At 43.1% G+C, this 16,785-nt stretch overlaps 1 protein-coding gene across 1 annotated transcript in view; it reads right to left on the bottom strand.

Annotated features, from left to right (window-relative positions):
* Positions 1-5,607, bottom strand: part of Bub1 (BUB1 mitotic checkpoint serine/threonine kinase) — a 33,829-nt gene extending 28,222 nt beyond the window's left edge. The window contains exons 1-4 of the mRNA XM_038330909.1: positions 5,491-5,607; positions 3,331-3,390; positions 3,106-3,244; positions 965-1,161 (exon numbers count right to left, since the gene is read on the bottom strand). Coding sequence (XP_038186837.1) covers positions 965-1,161; positions 3,106-3,244; positions 3,331-3,390; positions 5,491-5,507 — 413 coding nt within the window. The 5' untranslated portion in view covers positions 5,508-5,607. The remainder of the gene's footprint in view (positions 1-964; positions 1,162-3,105; positions 3,245-3,330; positions 3,391-5,490) is intronic.
* Positions 5,608-16,785: the final 11,178 nt, after the last annotated feature.

Genomic DNA, 16,785 nt, shown 5'->3' with positions numbered 1-16,785 from the left:
AAAATAGGTGAGTATATGGAATGCCGGCAAGGGGTGTAATGCATAGTAGTTCTTCAATTCTTCAAATGCGAATGCAGAAGGAAACCTTTTAATTGACAGTATGGTTGTATGTCCCACATGCTTTGAAAATGTTTAAACATACTTTTATCCAATTATTCCAATTCTAGATGCTATCAAAACTAGATAAATGCAAAAATTATATTACCTTTGGGACAAAGATATTGACACATAGTGTGTATGTACCTTGACTTTGTAAAGCATGTTTGCAATTCTGTAATACAGCAAGAAAAAAAGCTTGCATTTTCAAGTTTTACTAAATAAGGCATTTTTATTAGAAAAGTAAGAGAACCAAACATCTGTGGGGAAAAAAATAAAGTATTCATTGATATGTACTATTTACTATGGTTTGAATGGTTACCAAAACTCATGTTGAAACTCAATCCCCATTGTGAGGGTTTATAAAATGTTATCTCCAGATGGGTGGTGGCAGTACACACTTAATCCCAGCACTCGGGAGGTAGAGGTAGGTGAATTTGAGCCAGCTTGGTCTACAGATTAAGTTTCAGGACAGCCAGAGCTGTTAAACAGAGAAACCCCTTTCTTGAAAAACAAGACACACATAAAAGGGAAAAAAAGGTTTTCTCCAGAATGTGATTGGATCAAGGGAGCTCTGTCTTCATGAAAGGACAACTCTATTCATGACTTAATGAGCTGTTCTGAGGGAAAAATTTGTTTTGTCTCTTGTATGTGCCTTTCTTCTGAAGTGATGTCCTGTGTTGCCTCACAATTCTGCAGTCTAGAGTGACATTATAAAATCTGTCACACACCATCCTAAGAACAGTATAAAGCTCCACATCTTCATTCAAATCTACAACACGCATCCAGTATGACTTACAGTTATTTAAAGTAGACAGATACAAAAATACACACGAAGGAAAAGATGAGTTGTATATTTTGACACTACCTGTATCGTTGCTCTATTAGTTCTTTAGGCTCAGCCTGGTTTTGAATTCCTCTCTGAAAAACAGCACTGGCATGCTGCAGCGCTCCCTGGGCTTCCAGATAGCCTGCCCAGGCTATATAGAGAGGAGATGACTTGGTTCCAATTCCCTGGTTATACAGAAACTCAAAAAACTGATGAAGATCACTGTTGTACTCAGCCTACAGAAACCCAGAGCAGAATCACAAAAAAACAGTGAGGTACACAGAGATGATTAATGAATACGGGACAGCTAGGATAGGGAAAACGGCTTCTACTAGGAAACTTTGGTTGATAATTTATATTCCAAAATAGCTAACAGAGAGGGTTTTGATTTTCAACACATAAGAAATGATAAATATTAGAGGTTATATACCAATTATTCAGACCACACATTGTACATCATTTACATGTTGTTACTCTATTCCATAATTATGAATAACAAGACAATAATTATGAATACAAGACAACCAAACTGCTAGGCTAGGTCTGTCACAGAACCCAGTCAGTCCTACATTGTTCAGTATCCATGAAAGTCTCGGAATATATTGTATAAGTAAAGGCATATGTTGTTCTCACATGGGGAATCTAAAAATCATCTCTTTTCTTGATATTAAAAGATTATGACAGTTATTTCCCAAAATAGTAGGGCCTACAATGATTTATTACATGAAATATTGCTTTAGTTTTAACCTGAGTTACTCAAGTTCCACAGGGTGCCTTTAATTATAGTATTTTATAATTTAAGGAACAATTTCATGTTCACTTTATCTATTCCATATGATTTTACTACTAGAAGTCATAGCCCCAAGCTTTCATTTCAGATTAAATTGAAAAAGTTCTATCCTTTTTTTTAATAGCTGGTAACATTTTATTGTTTATATTTGTTTTTTTAAGACAGAGTTTCTCTGTGAAAACAGTTCTGGTTATCCTGGAGCTCACTCTGTAGACCAGATTGGCCTCGAACACACAGAGACCCGCCTGCCTTGAGTACTGGGATTAAAGGTATGTGCAGTCACCACCTGGTCTTAGTAACAATATTTTAATTAAAAGCATGTTCCCACTAGGGGTTATTCTACCTGTAGTACATGATGTACAAATCTTAACTAATTTTCAAATTCTTTTAAAAATGTGTTGTTTATTATATTTGTATTGTTTGAAACAATTTTTAAATTTAAATATATTTTGATCATATTCTTCCCCTACCCCAAGCCCTCCCAGATCCTCTCCTCCTCCCTACTCATACAACTAAGTTCTTTCTCAAAAAACAAAACAAAAAACCCAATACAACAGCAAAACCCCCCAAACCTAGAAAACAAAATACATCAATGACCAAAAGGAAAAAGACAAAAAAGGAAAGAAAAAAAAGAACAAAAAACCCAAACTGTAACCAAATAAAAGCACACCAAAAACTGTGGAGTCCTTTATTTGTTGGTCAACTACTCCTGGATGTGAGACCTGACACTCCACGTCAAAGCTGGACAAGACAAACCAAGAGAAGGTACAAGAGTCAGAGACCCACTTGTTCGAACACTCAGGAATCCTATAAAAACACTAAACCAGAAACCATAATATAAACATAAAGCCTGAGACTGCCTTCTCCTTCTGTACTATAAGTCTGAGTTAAACTCCCAGAGACCTTAGGATCCAAGAGTTTATATTTTCCCTCTCTCAAGTACATTTCTTCTTTCCTTTTTTTTTTTTTTTTTCCTTTTTGAGACAGGATCTTGATTCACAGCCTTGATTGGCTTGGAACTCACAATGTAGACCAGTCTCAAGCAGAGATCTGCCTGCTTCTTTCTCCCAAGTGCTGGGATTAAAGGTGTGAGCCTCCACAACCAGCTTCAGCCACATTTCGTATCCAACAATTCGTTTAACTTTCTGTTCCTATCTCATGTTGGAACACACATATATGAAATAAAGGAGTTTTAAAATTAAATCACCAATTCCTCAATATTTCAGAAACTAAGGCTTTAAAATACATATCTCTGACTATGTAACTTCCCAAAAAATTCATGACTGTAACCAAGAAATTGATAGGAAAAGGCAGTCTAAAATGATTCTAACGAGGGAGGAGGACCAAAAGTAAAACATATATTTAGTTATCTACCTGAAATTATACTCACAAATTTTAAACAATAATTGATGAATCTTGAGTCATTGTGGTACCTCTTCTCATCTAAAAATTCCTTCATTAGCTGTTGCAATAATGTTATCAAGTATTCTTTATTGTCAGGAAAATTTTCTTCTATCCACTTTATAAAGCTAGAAAAATATGAATATTAATTTTCCACAGGGTAGCATATGGTTCCTTTGTTTAAAGGAAAACAAACAAACAAAGACACACTAACCTTTCCCATTCCCCAAGTGGGTCATTGCCCTGGTAGCTTTGCATATGGGCTTCAAATGTGCTAGAACAGAAAAGTACAAACATGAGAGGTTAGGAATAATTCCTAGAAACCAAAGACACATTTGATTCTACATTATGCCATCTATGTGCTTGAAAATGGGATCTTGAATATCAACCCAAACATCACATAAAAGAACAATCATTCAGACGTGTTCAGAGAAATCAGAAGCAGTATTTGCCCTCAGGTCTATCTAGATTCATTGATCCCCAATGCCACTGCCACCCAGTGGGGCCTAGACAGGTCTACTCAGGCCCTTCCCCTCATTTCTCAGCGGCACAGATAAGACAGGGGGTTAGAATAAGATCCAAAGAAAGCCTCTCCTTTGGTGTGACAGCCCCGGAGATGCTGTCCCCGAGGAAAAGAACACGACGACAGGGCTGGTAAATACCCACTGTGTTCTTCCTTCCCTAACATCCCACCACAGCTTACGAAGTCAGGCAAGCAAATCAAATTCCACTGACCTCAGCTTGTTTGGGGTAAACAAACAATAACATAAACACAGTGCCATGTTACATGAAGCAATAAAAAGGAAAAGGTGTGGGCAAGCTAAGGAGTAAGCACGGAGTAAAAGCTATTTCTAAGGGAGTGACAAGTGATCCGTGCTAGCGCTACCACAGCCAGGTGTGGGCAATCATCCAGGCCGACAGAACCAGAGGGACAAAGCTGATGTACCAGGTGTGCTGAGCAGAAGAGAGGCCACGCTCTGTCTGCATCTTAAGGTATCCGTGTTTTTCCACAGGAAGGAATAGGGGTGGCAATACAAGTAGGAATGAGTTAGGAAGCTCTAGCGGAGTCCCAGTGGGTGGAACTGGTGCCGGGGTGAGACTGGTGCGTGGACAATCTCAGAGAGGGAAGAGGGGCATGAACCGAGGTGAGAAACAACCATGGGCTTTTAAACTGAGAAATGATAAGATTAGGGGGAAAAAGAATTTAAAAGTAGCATTTTTGCAGAAAAATACCAGAAAAATCAATCTCAAAATATAACTCACTGGCATAGTGAAATGGCTATTCAGAGAAACTACAGACAGCAATGGCTTTTTCATAGTTTCGCTGACAGAAGTAGTACAGGTTTTAGAAATGTTAGTATTTGTTTTTTTAATTACGTCTAGGAATTTCACTTTTCTACTTGAAGGAACATATTTTGGATTCTTTTCGGCATGTCTGAATTGTCAGCACCATGACTTGTCTTTCTTGCTTAGCAAAATAAGAATACAACTATTGTCGAAAGCAAACATTTAATAGCCGCATACTAAACGTACTCCCTGGGAAAATGGCGTAGACACACCGTAACTTAATACTAAAACACCTAATCATTAAAATAAACTAGCTTTTTAAAGGTCAAGATACCTCGTTTCTTTCTTTTAATGGGGAGAGGCTTTCGGAAGAGAATATTTCGTTGATCTGATTAAAAATTAAATTGCCTTACGCCAATAGATTTGAGCTATCTTATTCTTCGGATACCCAAAGGGCTGATTAAAAAAAATAAAATTTTATTTCCTGTAACATGATTTAACAGTTTTTAAAAATGGTTTTACATCACAGGCTGGTAAGTCACTTAAGGCAAAAACAAAAAACAAAAAAAGCAATCAGTGTGGGAACTTAAAAAAAAATCTGCTTGCTAACAGAAACAAATGACTCGACAGCAAGCATTTCTGCACAAAGTTCAGCTTTTTTTTTTCAACAACATAGCAGGTACGCAAGAAATAGTAAATTCTTCCCCGAGTTAACTAGCACTTTTATTAAGAGACTTTGAAATTTTCTCCTAAACCTCCACCACACGAGCTTGGGGAATTGGGGGCGGGGCGTCTGCTCAGAGGGAGCTCCCCGTGAAGGCGTGAGCCACTTCCGACCGCCCTGAAGGTCCTTCCTGCAAACTGCCCCAAATCCCCCAAATCCCGGCCCACACAACGGCAATCGGTTGCAGCTTGCAGCCCCCGCTCGACCCCAGCGACCCGGAGGCCGCCACCATGGCGGAGGCATGGAGGGCGAACTCCCAAGGGAAGCCGCTGAGGAGAAAGCCCGGCTGAGGGCCCCGGCCTCAACCGTCCTGGCCGGCTCTCGGCTCGGCTCGCGCCTTCAATCCACCTGAGGGACACTCACCGAAAGACATCTTCCATGACGAGAGAAAGCGCGGTGCGGCGAAACACCGAACCAGCCGCCGCCACTCCAGTGGCGCTCACTCCGAAGCCGCCGATTCGAATCCCCCGCGCAGTCGAAGTCTCAACGCCGAGCGTTGGCAGCGCGCCTGCTCATTGGTCTCGGCTGAGGGAGAGCTGGCCAATCGCTGGGGCCGTTGCTAGGAGACGAAGTCCCGCCCTCCGGCACAGGCAGTTCCTCCCACTTCCACCGAGCCTTCTAGAGAGCTTTACTCTAGGTGCCATTTCCGTTCTAGTGAGACGGTTTATAAATTCCGTGGCAGGCTGAACTTGACAACTTTGTGATTAGAACTGCTTGAGCCTTCTTGGGTCCTGAGAGTCTCGAATCTTTGCTTTGCTTAAATAACAGAAAGTGCTTAGCTGGTGAGCTGACTCAGCGGGTAAAGGCACTTACCGCCAAGGCTGACCTTAAGAGTTCCAGTCCCAGAATCCACCAAGGTAAAAGGAAAGAAAACCAACTTCCTCAAGTTGGCCTCTGATCTCCACATGCATGCTGTGGCATACACAGGTAACAAATGAGGAGACCACAATTCTCCATGCACATAGTCACTCACACAGTCACACTCATGCATATGCATAAAAATAATTTTTTAGAGTCCAGATATTCAAGAATAAATGCAGAACATGTTCATGTGCCGTTAAGAGTGAGTTGAGAAATAATCTAGTCTTCTGTGTTTCTTGAGTTTTAATAACTTCCCACATTGCCTCTCAAGGCTCACTTGACCAAAGCAAGTAAAACATAAAACGCTCACGTGATTGCCTTCCTGTTTGTAGCGGTCCACTGAGTGTTTCAGCTCCCTGAAGTTGTTAAACGAGATACATGGCAGCTCTGGACAGGTAGACATTTCCTAATCTAGAGAAAAGAATTAAGAGTGACTTCTTATTTGATTTCTTAAAGTCTTCTAGCTAGAGGGATAGTTCTGACATGTTTTTAACTTGCCACTAAAACATTACCTGTAATCACGATATTGGCAGATATCAGAATATGGTAAGCACCACTATAGGGAGTTCTGGGTTCTTGTGGTCCATCTGGATGTGGCAAGCAAAATAAAAGATTAAGAATACACTTCCCACAACCCCAGAGAACCTAGACAACAAAGAGGACCCTAAGAGGGACATATATGGATCTAATCTACTTGGGAGAAGAAAAAGACAAGATCTCCTGAGTAAATTGGGAGCATGGGGAGCATGGGGATTATGGGAGAGGGCAGAAGGGAAGTGGGTGGGGGGGGAGCAGAGAAAAATATATAACACAATAAAAACAATAAAAAAGGATACATTTCAATCCTAGAACTGGGCAGAGGCAGGCAGTCCTCGGTGAATTCAAAGCCAGCCTGCTCTACAGAGTAGTTCCAGGATAGCCAGGGCTACACAGAGAAACCCAAGCTCTAAAAACAAACAAACAAAAATACACTTAGAAAGGGGAGAGTTCCCCAGAGCAGAGAGAAAGCACGGTGACGGCTGTACAAAGGCTTGGGGCTTTCATGTCACATTCGCTGGGCTTTTGGGTCGTTTTCATAGCACTACATTCCATGTGCATGCTCTGTTGTATGTAGTGGTCTTTATAAATCCATCCACAGCATGTGTCATTAGCATATTAGTGTTCGAATGCTGCCTTCCAGCACCCTGGGGTTCAGGGCCAGTGCTCTGGACCGTTCTAGAGGGCCTCGCCTAGCAGTTTCAGCAGCCCTTCGTGCCAACAGGTTGCTCTCCTAGACTAACTTAGTAGCCTTTGTGTAAGGCTTCTGGACTTCACTCTCCACAGAACTTAGTCAGAATCTGAATCACACTCTTCAGTCTGCCTTCTTGAGAGCAAAGGAAAGGACAGAGGAGAGGTAAGGTGAACCTAAGCTACCTACAGGCCCATCTACTAGATGTTTCATTTGGGTGTACAAAGTGTCCATTCTCTTGTGTGTTACACAAGCGTACTTTGCGATGGACTGAGGATGTCTCTGAACAAAAGCTTCTAGTTACAACAACGGAGAGCTGTGATAGCCTTGGTTTATCGTAACCATTTGTGCTTTCTTAATTAGTCTTGTTTTACATGTGTTGGGAAGTCTAAGGGGCACTGTAAAAGACTGTGGCTGAGTATGACTGTCCAAAACTAACCATGACCTGCCACCACAGAGCCGCTCTTTAAACCATGCCTCCAGTCAAACCTCCACCAGTCCAAACCATCCTCATGACATGGGGGAATCACAGAAGAGCAGCTCCTATGTACAAACAGATAGGGGTTCTGCCCATTGCTCCCCTGTGGTGTATTCAATAAACCTGTCATTCCTGAAGATACTGTGGTAGCTGTTTCAGGTGTCTGTCCCTTCCCTCTCTGTGGACATTTGTCTAGAATTTAGGATAAGAAGTTTCAATAAGTAAAAACTGTCCAAGTTTTCCCTCTGCCACCTTTGTGCATGATGAGCCTGACCCCAAAGCAATAGCGTAAAGGAAAGCCACAATTCCTGCCTGTTTTTTTCCCCATGTTGCAGGGTTTTTTTTTTTTTGTCCCACTCCCAATTTTGCCATTTTTCTTACCTCGAGTTTCTGAAAAATGGCCAGAGACTACTCCATTGGATGACATCCCCTGCAGTGCCCTCATCTGAAAAGAAGGGACTGTCCAGACAAGCTCCAGGGTGTTTTTGAGCTTTTGACTTTATTATGGTTCAATGATTTCTAAAGTTCACACACCGAAATGCTGAGGACAGACTGTACCTTGCTACAGAGCTATATCCCTGGGTTGTGATGTTCACACCCTGGGGCCTCCATAAAAGCAGCATTCATTAATGAGGCCCCCAAGTCAGTTCCATAGTGTGTAAATCAGTTATGTAAGCCCTGGATAGGGTGTTCAGGAGGCCACCAAAAGCCATGTGCCCTTGGGAAAGTCATTAAACATTGCTGGGTATTCATTTGTAGAAGAAGCTTAAAGGAAACCTGCCCACCAAATGCATAAGGTTATGCCATAACCCACCATCAACCACTGCATGTGGGAATGCCCTCTAAATGACCTTGCTGTGCTCAGGGGTTGGGGTGGGGTGTCCATCTGCTGTCCTCCCAGGGCCAAGAGGCCAGGTGCAATGCAGAGGGATGCCAGACACAGTTTTAGAGCCTTGTTCTTGTACTGAAGATCCAGACAGCTCTAGAGACTAATCCAGTTGCCATCTTCAGTCTATATGGACCAGTTCATTCTTCTCCGAGGCCAGTCACTGTCGGCTTCCTTCACTCCAACTTTTCTCTTCAGCTCTTCATCTGGACTCTATCATGGGAGAGATTTCTGAGCCTGGCCCAGGGGTAGCTGGAACATCTGCTTTACTGCCTCTGATCTCTCCTATCCTACTCATGGCTCTGAAGGACTCCCAGTCCCCAGCTGGGTACTTTCAGTCCTTCTTTGTAGAACTGTCTAGAGGCTCCTCAGTGTTCTAGGAAGGGCAACATCTTGCTCCAACTTTGCTGCCTGTCAGGTTGAATGCTTTGGGGAAAAGGGAAGGGCTGAGGAGGATCTTGGAAGGCAGGAGAGGTGGCTATCAAAACCAACCCTCAGGAGGCTGCTAGATGGGGTGGCGAAGTAGACACCACTTCCATATTAGACCTATATAGCCATATCAGCAGTATGTACCTTCACAGAGGTTCCTGTCACACACTCAACTGCATTTGGTTGATCAGTGGTGGGTAACTTACCCATACGAAGCCAATCAAAGTTGTTCTAGAATTGTTGCGGCAGCTGGAAATGAGCTTGTGGGGGGTGGGGTGGTGGTGGAGGTAATCTCTCTCTCTCTCTCTCTCTCTCTCTCTCTCTCTCTCTCTCTCTCTCTCTCTCTCTCTCTCTCTTCCAGGCAAGATTTCTCTGTGTAGCCATGGCTGTCCTGGACCTGGAACTCACTCTATAGATGAGGCTGGCTGGGAACTCACAGAGATTTGCTTGCCTCTGCCTCAGGAGTGTTGGGATTAAAGGTGTGTACCATTACCGCCTGGTGAAGATACTTTTTTATGGTTAGAGCTGAGACATAAGAGGTTGAGGGCCTGTTGATCTCTATAGTTCCTACATAGAGATGGGATTTGGTCTGCCCTGAGAATGGAGAAAGAGAATAAGACAGAGAGAGACAATGATAGAGAGAAGGAGAAGAGAGAGAGGAAAAAATTGCAAATATAGACAGAGAGAGAGAGAGAGAGAGAGAGAGAGAGAGAGAGAGAGAATCAAGACAGCTACTTCCAGTGGTTTGTGATACTCTTTACACCCAATGACTTTCTCCATTTATACCCAAGTTTTCCTTGCGTTTTATGAATTGAAGCATTTTCGCTTTGCTATAAAGAATTCAAACAGGTTTTCTAGTAGAAGTCATCAGCCTGATATAGAGGAAACAAGACACGAACATGCCATGCTGAAAAAAGGTACCACCACCTGGTAGAGCATAAACAAGAAATAATGGGTTAATTTACGATGTAAGAGCTAGTTAGTCACAAGCCTAAGCTATCAGCTGGGCATTAATAACGAATAGTGCGCCTCTGGGTGGTTATTTGTAAGCCAGAGGTCCTATCGAATGACTCTGTCTGCGGTTTTCATTGACTTATAACTGAGAATGGTCTGAATAACAGCATGAGGTAACTGAGAGAAGCCGCGTTTTACTGCCCCCTTTCATATACACATACAAACAGGCATGTGTGCTGATGGCCCTGTCAGAGGAGTAGCAGATGGCAATTGAAGTTTGAGGTGTCAGCACACCAGGAGGAAAATCCCTGCTGGGTAAATCTTGGAAAGGCGAGACCCCGAGATCCCAAGACCACAGACCACAGAATGTCTTTTGCTTCTGCTGTGCCTTCGCATATTTGCTGTTGACATCTTTCTCTAGTATCTGCCATAGTATGAATGGGTGTGGGAAGATCCCTACTGCCTATAATGTAGTACACTTATAGAATAGAAATGTCACATTCTACTGGGCATTTTTATCTGTAGATTATTGTGAAGATGATTTCTTCCTAAGCTGTACTATCTAATTGATAATAATAATGTCAGCTTAAATAGAGTTTTGATGATTAAAAATATATACAAGGAATTGTCACACAGATAGGGCCTGTGAGTTTCACCTAAGGAGCAGCATAGATGGCTGTTCAGGTTAATTATTAAGGAAAATAATTGAGTCCCAGAAGCCAGGCTTGCTTGAATTATTTTCATCTTAATGTTAGGAGGTGTGTTCACAGGTTTTGGTGCTGTGGGATAATGCTCTTGTATGCTGTAAAGATTTGTCACTCGTATTAGTTTAATAAAACACTGATCAGCCAGTAGCCAGGCAGGAAGGATAAGTAGGGTGACCAGACTAAGAGAATTCTGGGAAGAGGAAAGGCAGAGAAACAATCACTAGCCAGACACAAAGGAAGCAAGATGAGAATGTCTCACTGAAAAAAGGTACCAAGTCACATGGCTAAACATAAACAAATATTGTGGGTTAATTTAAGGTGTAAGAGCTAATTAATAATAAGCCTGAGTTAATAGGCCAAACAGTTTATAATTAATAAGTGTCTGTGTGTTTCTTTGGGGGCTGAATGGCTGTGAGACTGAACAGAACAGAAACTTCCAACACTTTGGAGTGCATCATAACTGAAACAAAGCTTTGAACATAACTTAAAATTAGACTAAGATGTTTTTGCTAAATAGCTTTAAAGTGAGAAACCCAAGAAGACAATCTAAAGTTTTAGAAAGGTACATAGTTAAATGAGGAACTCTTTAAGGTCAGGGACCAAGAACAAAGCAGCCCAATTTTTATTAGCTGATGTGCCTTTCTAGCAAGGATTGGTTGGTGACTGAAGGTGGTGACTAATTCCTTATACCAATTTGCCTTCAATTTCTAGATAGAAAAAAGTATCTATGAGTGGGTTCGCACCCTAAAGATTTAAAGTAGAGCTGACTGATTGTTTTCCATGTGTAAAAGTTTAGGTTTGTGATTGATTTAAGATTCCTTATAAGATTACCTTTCAAGATAAGTAATAAAGTGATTGGTCCTTTTTTGAAACTGCTATACCCCGTGTTGGTTTTTGATTTTGATCAGAGCACTGTGGATATTGAGTATTCTGTATTTGAAGGAAAATTGAAGTGTTCTGTGGCACAACTTCTTCAAAATGAGTCAGAAAAATGTGTGTACGTATGCATGTGTTTGTGTATTCCTTGATATGTATGTGTGTATATGCTTGCATATAGACATGTTTGTGTGTATGTGAATATCTGTGTATGTATGTGTGTGTGCTCACTCACACACCCCCATTTCTCTCTCAGCAGTTTCAGAAATGCACTGTGCAGCAGTGTGGGACCACTCAGCTAGGGTGAAGAGGAGGTTTCTGAACATTTAAATGTCTGTGTTTGATCTTTAGAACATGGAAAGAGAGTCACTAAGCCTTAAAAAAAAGTCCTAGGTTCTCTGGTACATGGTGCATACAGAAATAAATTATCTAAACCAGCAATGGTTACTTCTTTCCATTTATTGGCCCAAGATTAATTTTTGGTTGAGTGTAGTACTTTGAGCAGTATTCCAAACGCACACAAAATATGATTATTTGGAACCTCAGAATTTCTCCTTCTTTGGAAATAAGAATTTTTGCAGACATAATCAAATCGAGAAGTCATACATATTGGATTAGGCTGAGCTCTTAACCCAGTGACTGGTGTTCTTGTGAGAAGAGGGAAGTTTGAAAATAATTACAAGGAAAGAAGGTCACATGATGAGCAAGACAGTTAGGAGAATGATAGGATGCAGCTTCAAACCAGGGAATGCTGGAGATTTCTGGAAGCCACTACAGTCTATGAAGAGCAAGGAATTCTCCCCTGAAGCTTACGGGGACAAGGTACTGCAACAGACATTCAGCTTCAGACTGACCGTGAGAGAACAGGTTTTTGTTGTTACCCTACCCATTTGTAGTATTTCTGTGGCAGGACACTAAAACAGTGGACACTGGACCAATTTAAATTGGCCAAAGTGACTCAAAGGCAATTTTCCTAAGTCATTTATTCAACAGCTTCTCCTTGTTAATATTAAGACTCACAGGAAGTGCCTTGGAGACAGCTAGGGAACTTCTGATTCTTGCTACTCTCGGCACAGAAGAGGGTTATGTTTCTCTGGCTCTTGGAAGTGGATGCGGCATGTGGAAAGATTCTTCTAGGATCTTCCATGATAGTCCAGATTATGGGTGTTATCTCTGGTATCCTTTGCCAGTCAGTCGGGGACTGGATTCATATTTGTGCTTTGATACAGAAGCCTGCAGAGCTTCACATGGGTGTCATTTGGAGCAGTGTGGCCTGGGAAAGAGGGGGAGGTTGTTTGTCAGAGTGAAGTCTGTTTGTCACAGGGTTCTAGGTAGACTTTTGATTCTATCCTCATCACAGTGTAGAGTTTGGAGGTCTTGAGTCCTTATTCACCTTTGTCCTAAAAACATCCTCCCCACCTCCAAAAAACCTCTCTACCACTCGGGTTTATCTTTCACAAATAGAAAAGAAGTTTACTAAGCAGTTACCTCCTCTACCCCTAGAGTTCCTAAACTCTTTATTCCCTTTTACTCCACTTGCAAAATGCTTTGCTTTGTTTGTTTGTTCAGATGGGGTCGCAGGTATTCCAGGCTGACTTTGAACTTATGACCTTCTGCCCTCACCTCCCAAATGATAGGGATTACAGGTGTGTGTGACCATGCCTGGCCAATTGTGTCTTTTCTAAGCCCTCTTCTTGCTATTAAATGGCTGTGAAACACAGCAATGGCAGCCAATAGACAATGTCCTTTTGTGTTTTGGTGTCACCTGGAGCCATGTGTCCATAAACTCATGGCAGTCTTGTCTGACTCCTATCACTTCTCTAAAATTTTAGAATATTTATTTTATGTGTTTTAGTAGTTTGCCTACACCCATGTATCCTCCACAAGTGTGCCTAGTGTCTATGGAGATCAGAAAAGGGCACTGGATCCCCTGGATGGAACTAGAACTACAGATGTGGGTGAGCCAGCACGTGAGTGCTGGGTACAAAACCTGGGTCCTCTGCAAATGCAACAAGTGCTCTGAATTACTGAGCCACCTCTCTGTCCTCATCACCCATCACTTCTTAGAATGAACCTCCTTCCAATACATCCTTTCTGTCCATATATATGTATACATTATATGGGCATATGCACATGTACACAGGCACACACACAACAACATTCTTCCAGTATCTTCCACAGATAAGCAATGCACAATTCTCCAAAAACTTATGGTGACTTATGAGAGCAGAAAGTTCCCCTACCCCCACTTGAGCTGCATACAATGGAAGATAGCATACTTACTTGTCTTTCTACTTCCTAGGTCTCTAGGCCAGGGGAAGGAAGGTCAAGAATAGCTAGAGTAACAGATTCAGTAGCCACTAGCACTGCTCACAGACTGATTTGGGTGTTGGCCTTCTGGAAGTGCCTAGGAGGTTACTTTCCCAAAGTGAGCAATGAAAGGCTCTGCCTGATGGATTCTGACATCTGGATATCATCTGTGTCCTTTCCAGTTGTAAAAGCCTGTGTGTCAACATGATGGTGATGATTCTATCGTCTGGTCTCAGATGAGAGGACAGGAGCAGAATTCCCAGGTAGCATGTGTGAGACATAAACTTTTGTCTTTAAAAGCCCTAAGATTCGGGTGCTAAGGGTGACCATGCTATGTAGAACCATGTGATAATGGCTTGCGTAAAAACCAGGAGAAGATGCTTTTCTCATTTTGGCACACATGGTACTTGGCAATATCCATACTTTAGATTGGAAGAGAGGAGTGTAAATGAAAGGAAAAATAGGGTACAGAGAAATGACTGATAGATGGGTAGAGCAGAGAATGGCCCCAAGCCAAGCATTTAGTCTTCTGAAGTCTCCCACTTTCTGGATTCCCATTACGTGGGGACAGGGATGTTACACTTTGCCATCAGTTGGGTATTGGTACTTGAAGTTACATGGATAGTGTGGTAGATAAACAAATAGCCCACCAATAATGTTCGTATCCTAACCTCTGAAACCTAAGAATATGTGGTCTTCTTTGGTAAAGGTGGCATTGCTGATGTGACTTAAGGATGTTGAGGTTTAAAAAGCTACCCTGTATATCAGTGTAAATGAGTACATTTAAGAGGGAGGCAAGAAGGTTAGTCAAGAGAAGAAAAGAAGATGGAATTCTGGTAGCAGAGGTCAGAGTGATGGTCTTTGAGGACAGAGAAAGGAGCTGAGAGGCAAGAACACAAGCAGTGCCCCAGAGCTAGAAAAGCCATGGGAACAGATTGTTCCCCAGTAGCCTCCAAAGTGAACCCAGCCCTACCAACACCGTGATTTTAGCCCTGGGAAATCCAGCTTGAACTTCTGACTTCTGGGACTATAAATAATTATATTTGTTCTGTGTAAGGCAATCAACCTGTTGTAACTAGAGAGTCAAAGGAAACTCCTCCAGGTAACATCCCCTGACCTAAAGACAGCCTATGAAAGGAAGGGAGAAGCTAGCATGTTCTTGTGTATGACCACAGCAGTAATGAAGGGAAGGAGAGACAGAGAGGGAGGGAGGGAAGAAGAGAGAGAGGGAGGGAAGAAGAGAGGGAGGGAGGGACGGAGGAAAGGGGAAAGAGGAAGAGAAAGTGGGGAGGAAGGGAGGGAGGGGGAAGGAGGAAGAGAAAGAGAAAGGGGGGACGAAGGGAGGGAGAGAGATTGATTCCTGGTAGGTGAGTTATGTTCATTATCTTCTGTCTATACCCAGCTACCTTGCACTGCCTGCCATCCTGTAGGTTTGTACTGAACCACCTCCAGATTGAAGGGACACAATACCCAATTTGGGGTGGTGGCCTCTGAGCAGATGCCAGACTGCCTCCGGCCCTGGGAGCCAGGCAAAAATGGACGGGTGGGTGGTTCTGTTGAGTGGATGAAATGGTTTAGCGTTAAGCCTAGAGAAATTAGTCCAGCAACCCCTTTAAGGACCTGATACTTGTTTCTAATGACCTACAAATCTGGAGGGACAACTTACTGGTGGGATAAGGGGTTAGAGTTAATGAGTGGTTCTCTGTGAGGATGGGAGAATACTGGTGGAGTTCAAATGCTCTGGACAGCCCTTTGCCTCAAGCCTAGGAGGAGGGTGCCTGGGAGGGTGTGTGGCAGACAGGTGAAAAGGGAGGAGACATGCCAGTGAGCTGGGAGGAAACCAGTCTGGTAGAATGATAAGTAGGAGTGCCAGTAAGCCAGGAGTTCTGAGGAGGTGTGTAGAGAGAGAACAGCCTGCAGCCTCAAACACACAGATGGAGCTTACTCCCGACCTGGGGCTTGGGGACTCATCCCTGCACCGCTACCTAGATGGAGAATTCTGGACCCTCAAGAACGAGATGCGCAGAGCCCTCGGGAGCTCTCCTCTCTTCCAGCCCAGGTAATGCAGTGGAGTAGCGATTCCTGTCCCTCTGGGCTAGCCGGATTTGCCCCTGGCGAGGCCGGATGGGATGTGAGCTGCTTCTTAGTGGCAGCCGGCCTCATCCTCACTTCTAGTGAGGAAATAATCTCCTAGCAGAAGTGTGGTCACAGCCTGCTGCCTTCCTCTTCCTGAGTTCCTAAAGGTGTTCTCCCCACCACTCTCTGAAGATGCTGGGCTAAAGTATGGGCTCTGCAGGGATAGGTGCTCAGGCTCATTTTGCATCTAAATCTGTTTCTGAGTTTCCCCCTGGCTTGGCAGGGCAGAACCCACAGAAAACAGAGATCGGGTGAATGGACGCCCCTCCGGGGAGGGGTACTGCTGTCTGGGCGGGGAGGGGGCGGCGGGAGGCTCTCCTAGGAAAGTTTTCAGGTGAGCCAGTGTGGAGGAATGGCAAACCGGGCAGGCAAACCGGGCGTGTTGGCTTGCGGAGGGAGGTTCTAGGTCCTTTACACTGGTTTTGATGGCACTGCACTCCAGACAGGGAGATCCAGGGGTTGGATGTAGAAAACAGCTGTCATGATGGTGAGGAGGCGACCTCAGCACTGGGACCCTAAAGCCTGATTACAGACACTTACTTTGTAGTTTTAACATAGGAAAATCCTAATTTAGAATGTTAAAATCATGCTACCACTTGGGAAATAGAGGCAGGAAAACCAGGAATTCAAGGTCATTCTCATCTACCTAGGTTCAGAACAGCTGAGGCCACAGAGACCCTGTCTCTAAAAAACAAAACAAAACAAAACACCCCCAATCAAAACCACCAGAAAACAAACAGACAAAACTCAGTATGTTCCAGAGAGAATTAGCTAACTCCTTCCTACCAGTTGT

This window comes from Arvicola amphibius, chromosome 5, assembly GCF_903992535.2.
Source record: "Arvicola amphibius chromosome 5, mArvAmp1.2, whole genome shotgun sequence".
In the NCBI taxonomy this organism is placed as follows: domain Eukaryota; kingdom Metazoa; phylum Chordata; class Mammalia; order Rodentia; family Cricetidae; genus Arvicola; species Arvicola amphibius.
The sequence above is the reverse complement of the archived record's forward strand: the minus strand, read 5'-3'. Positions and strand labels throughout refer to the sequence as shown.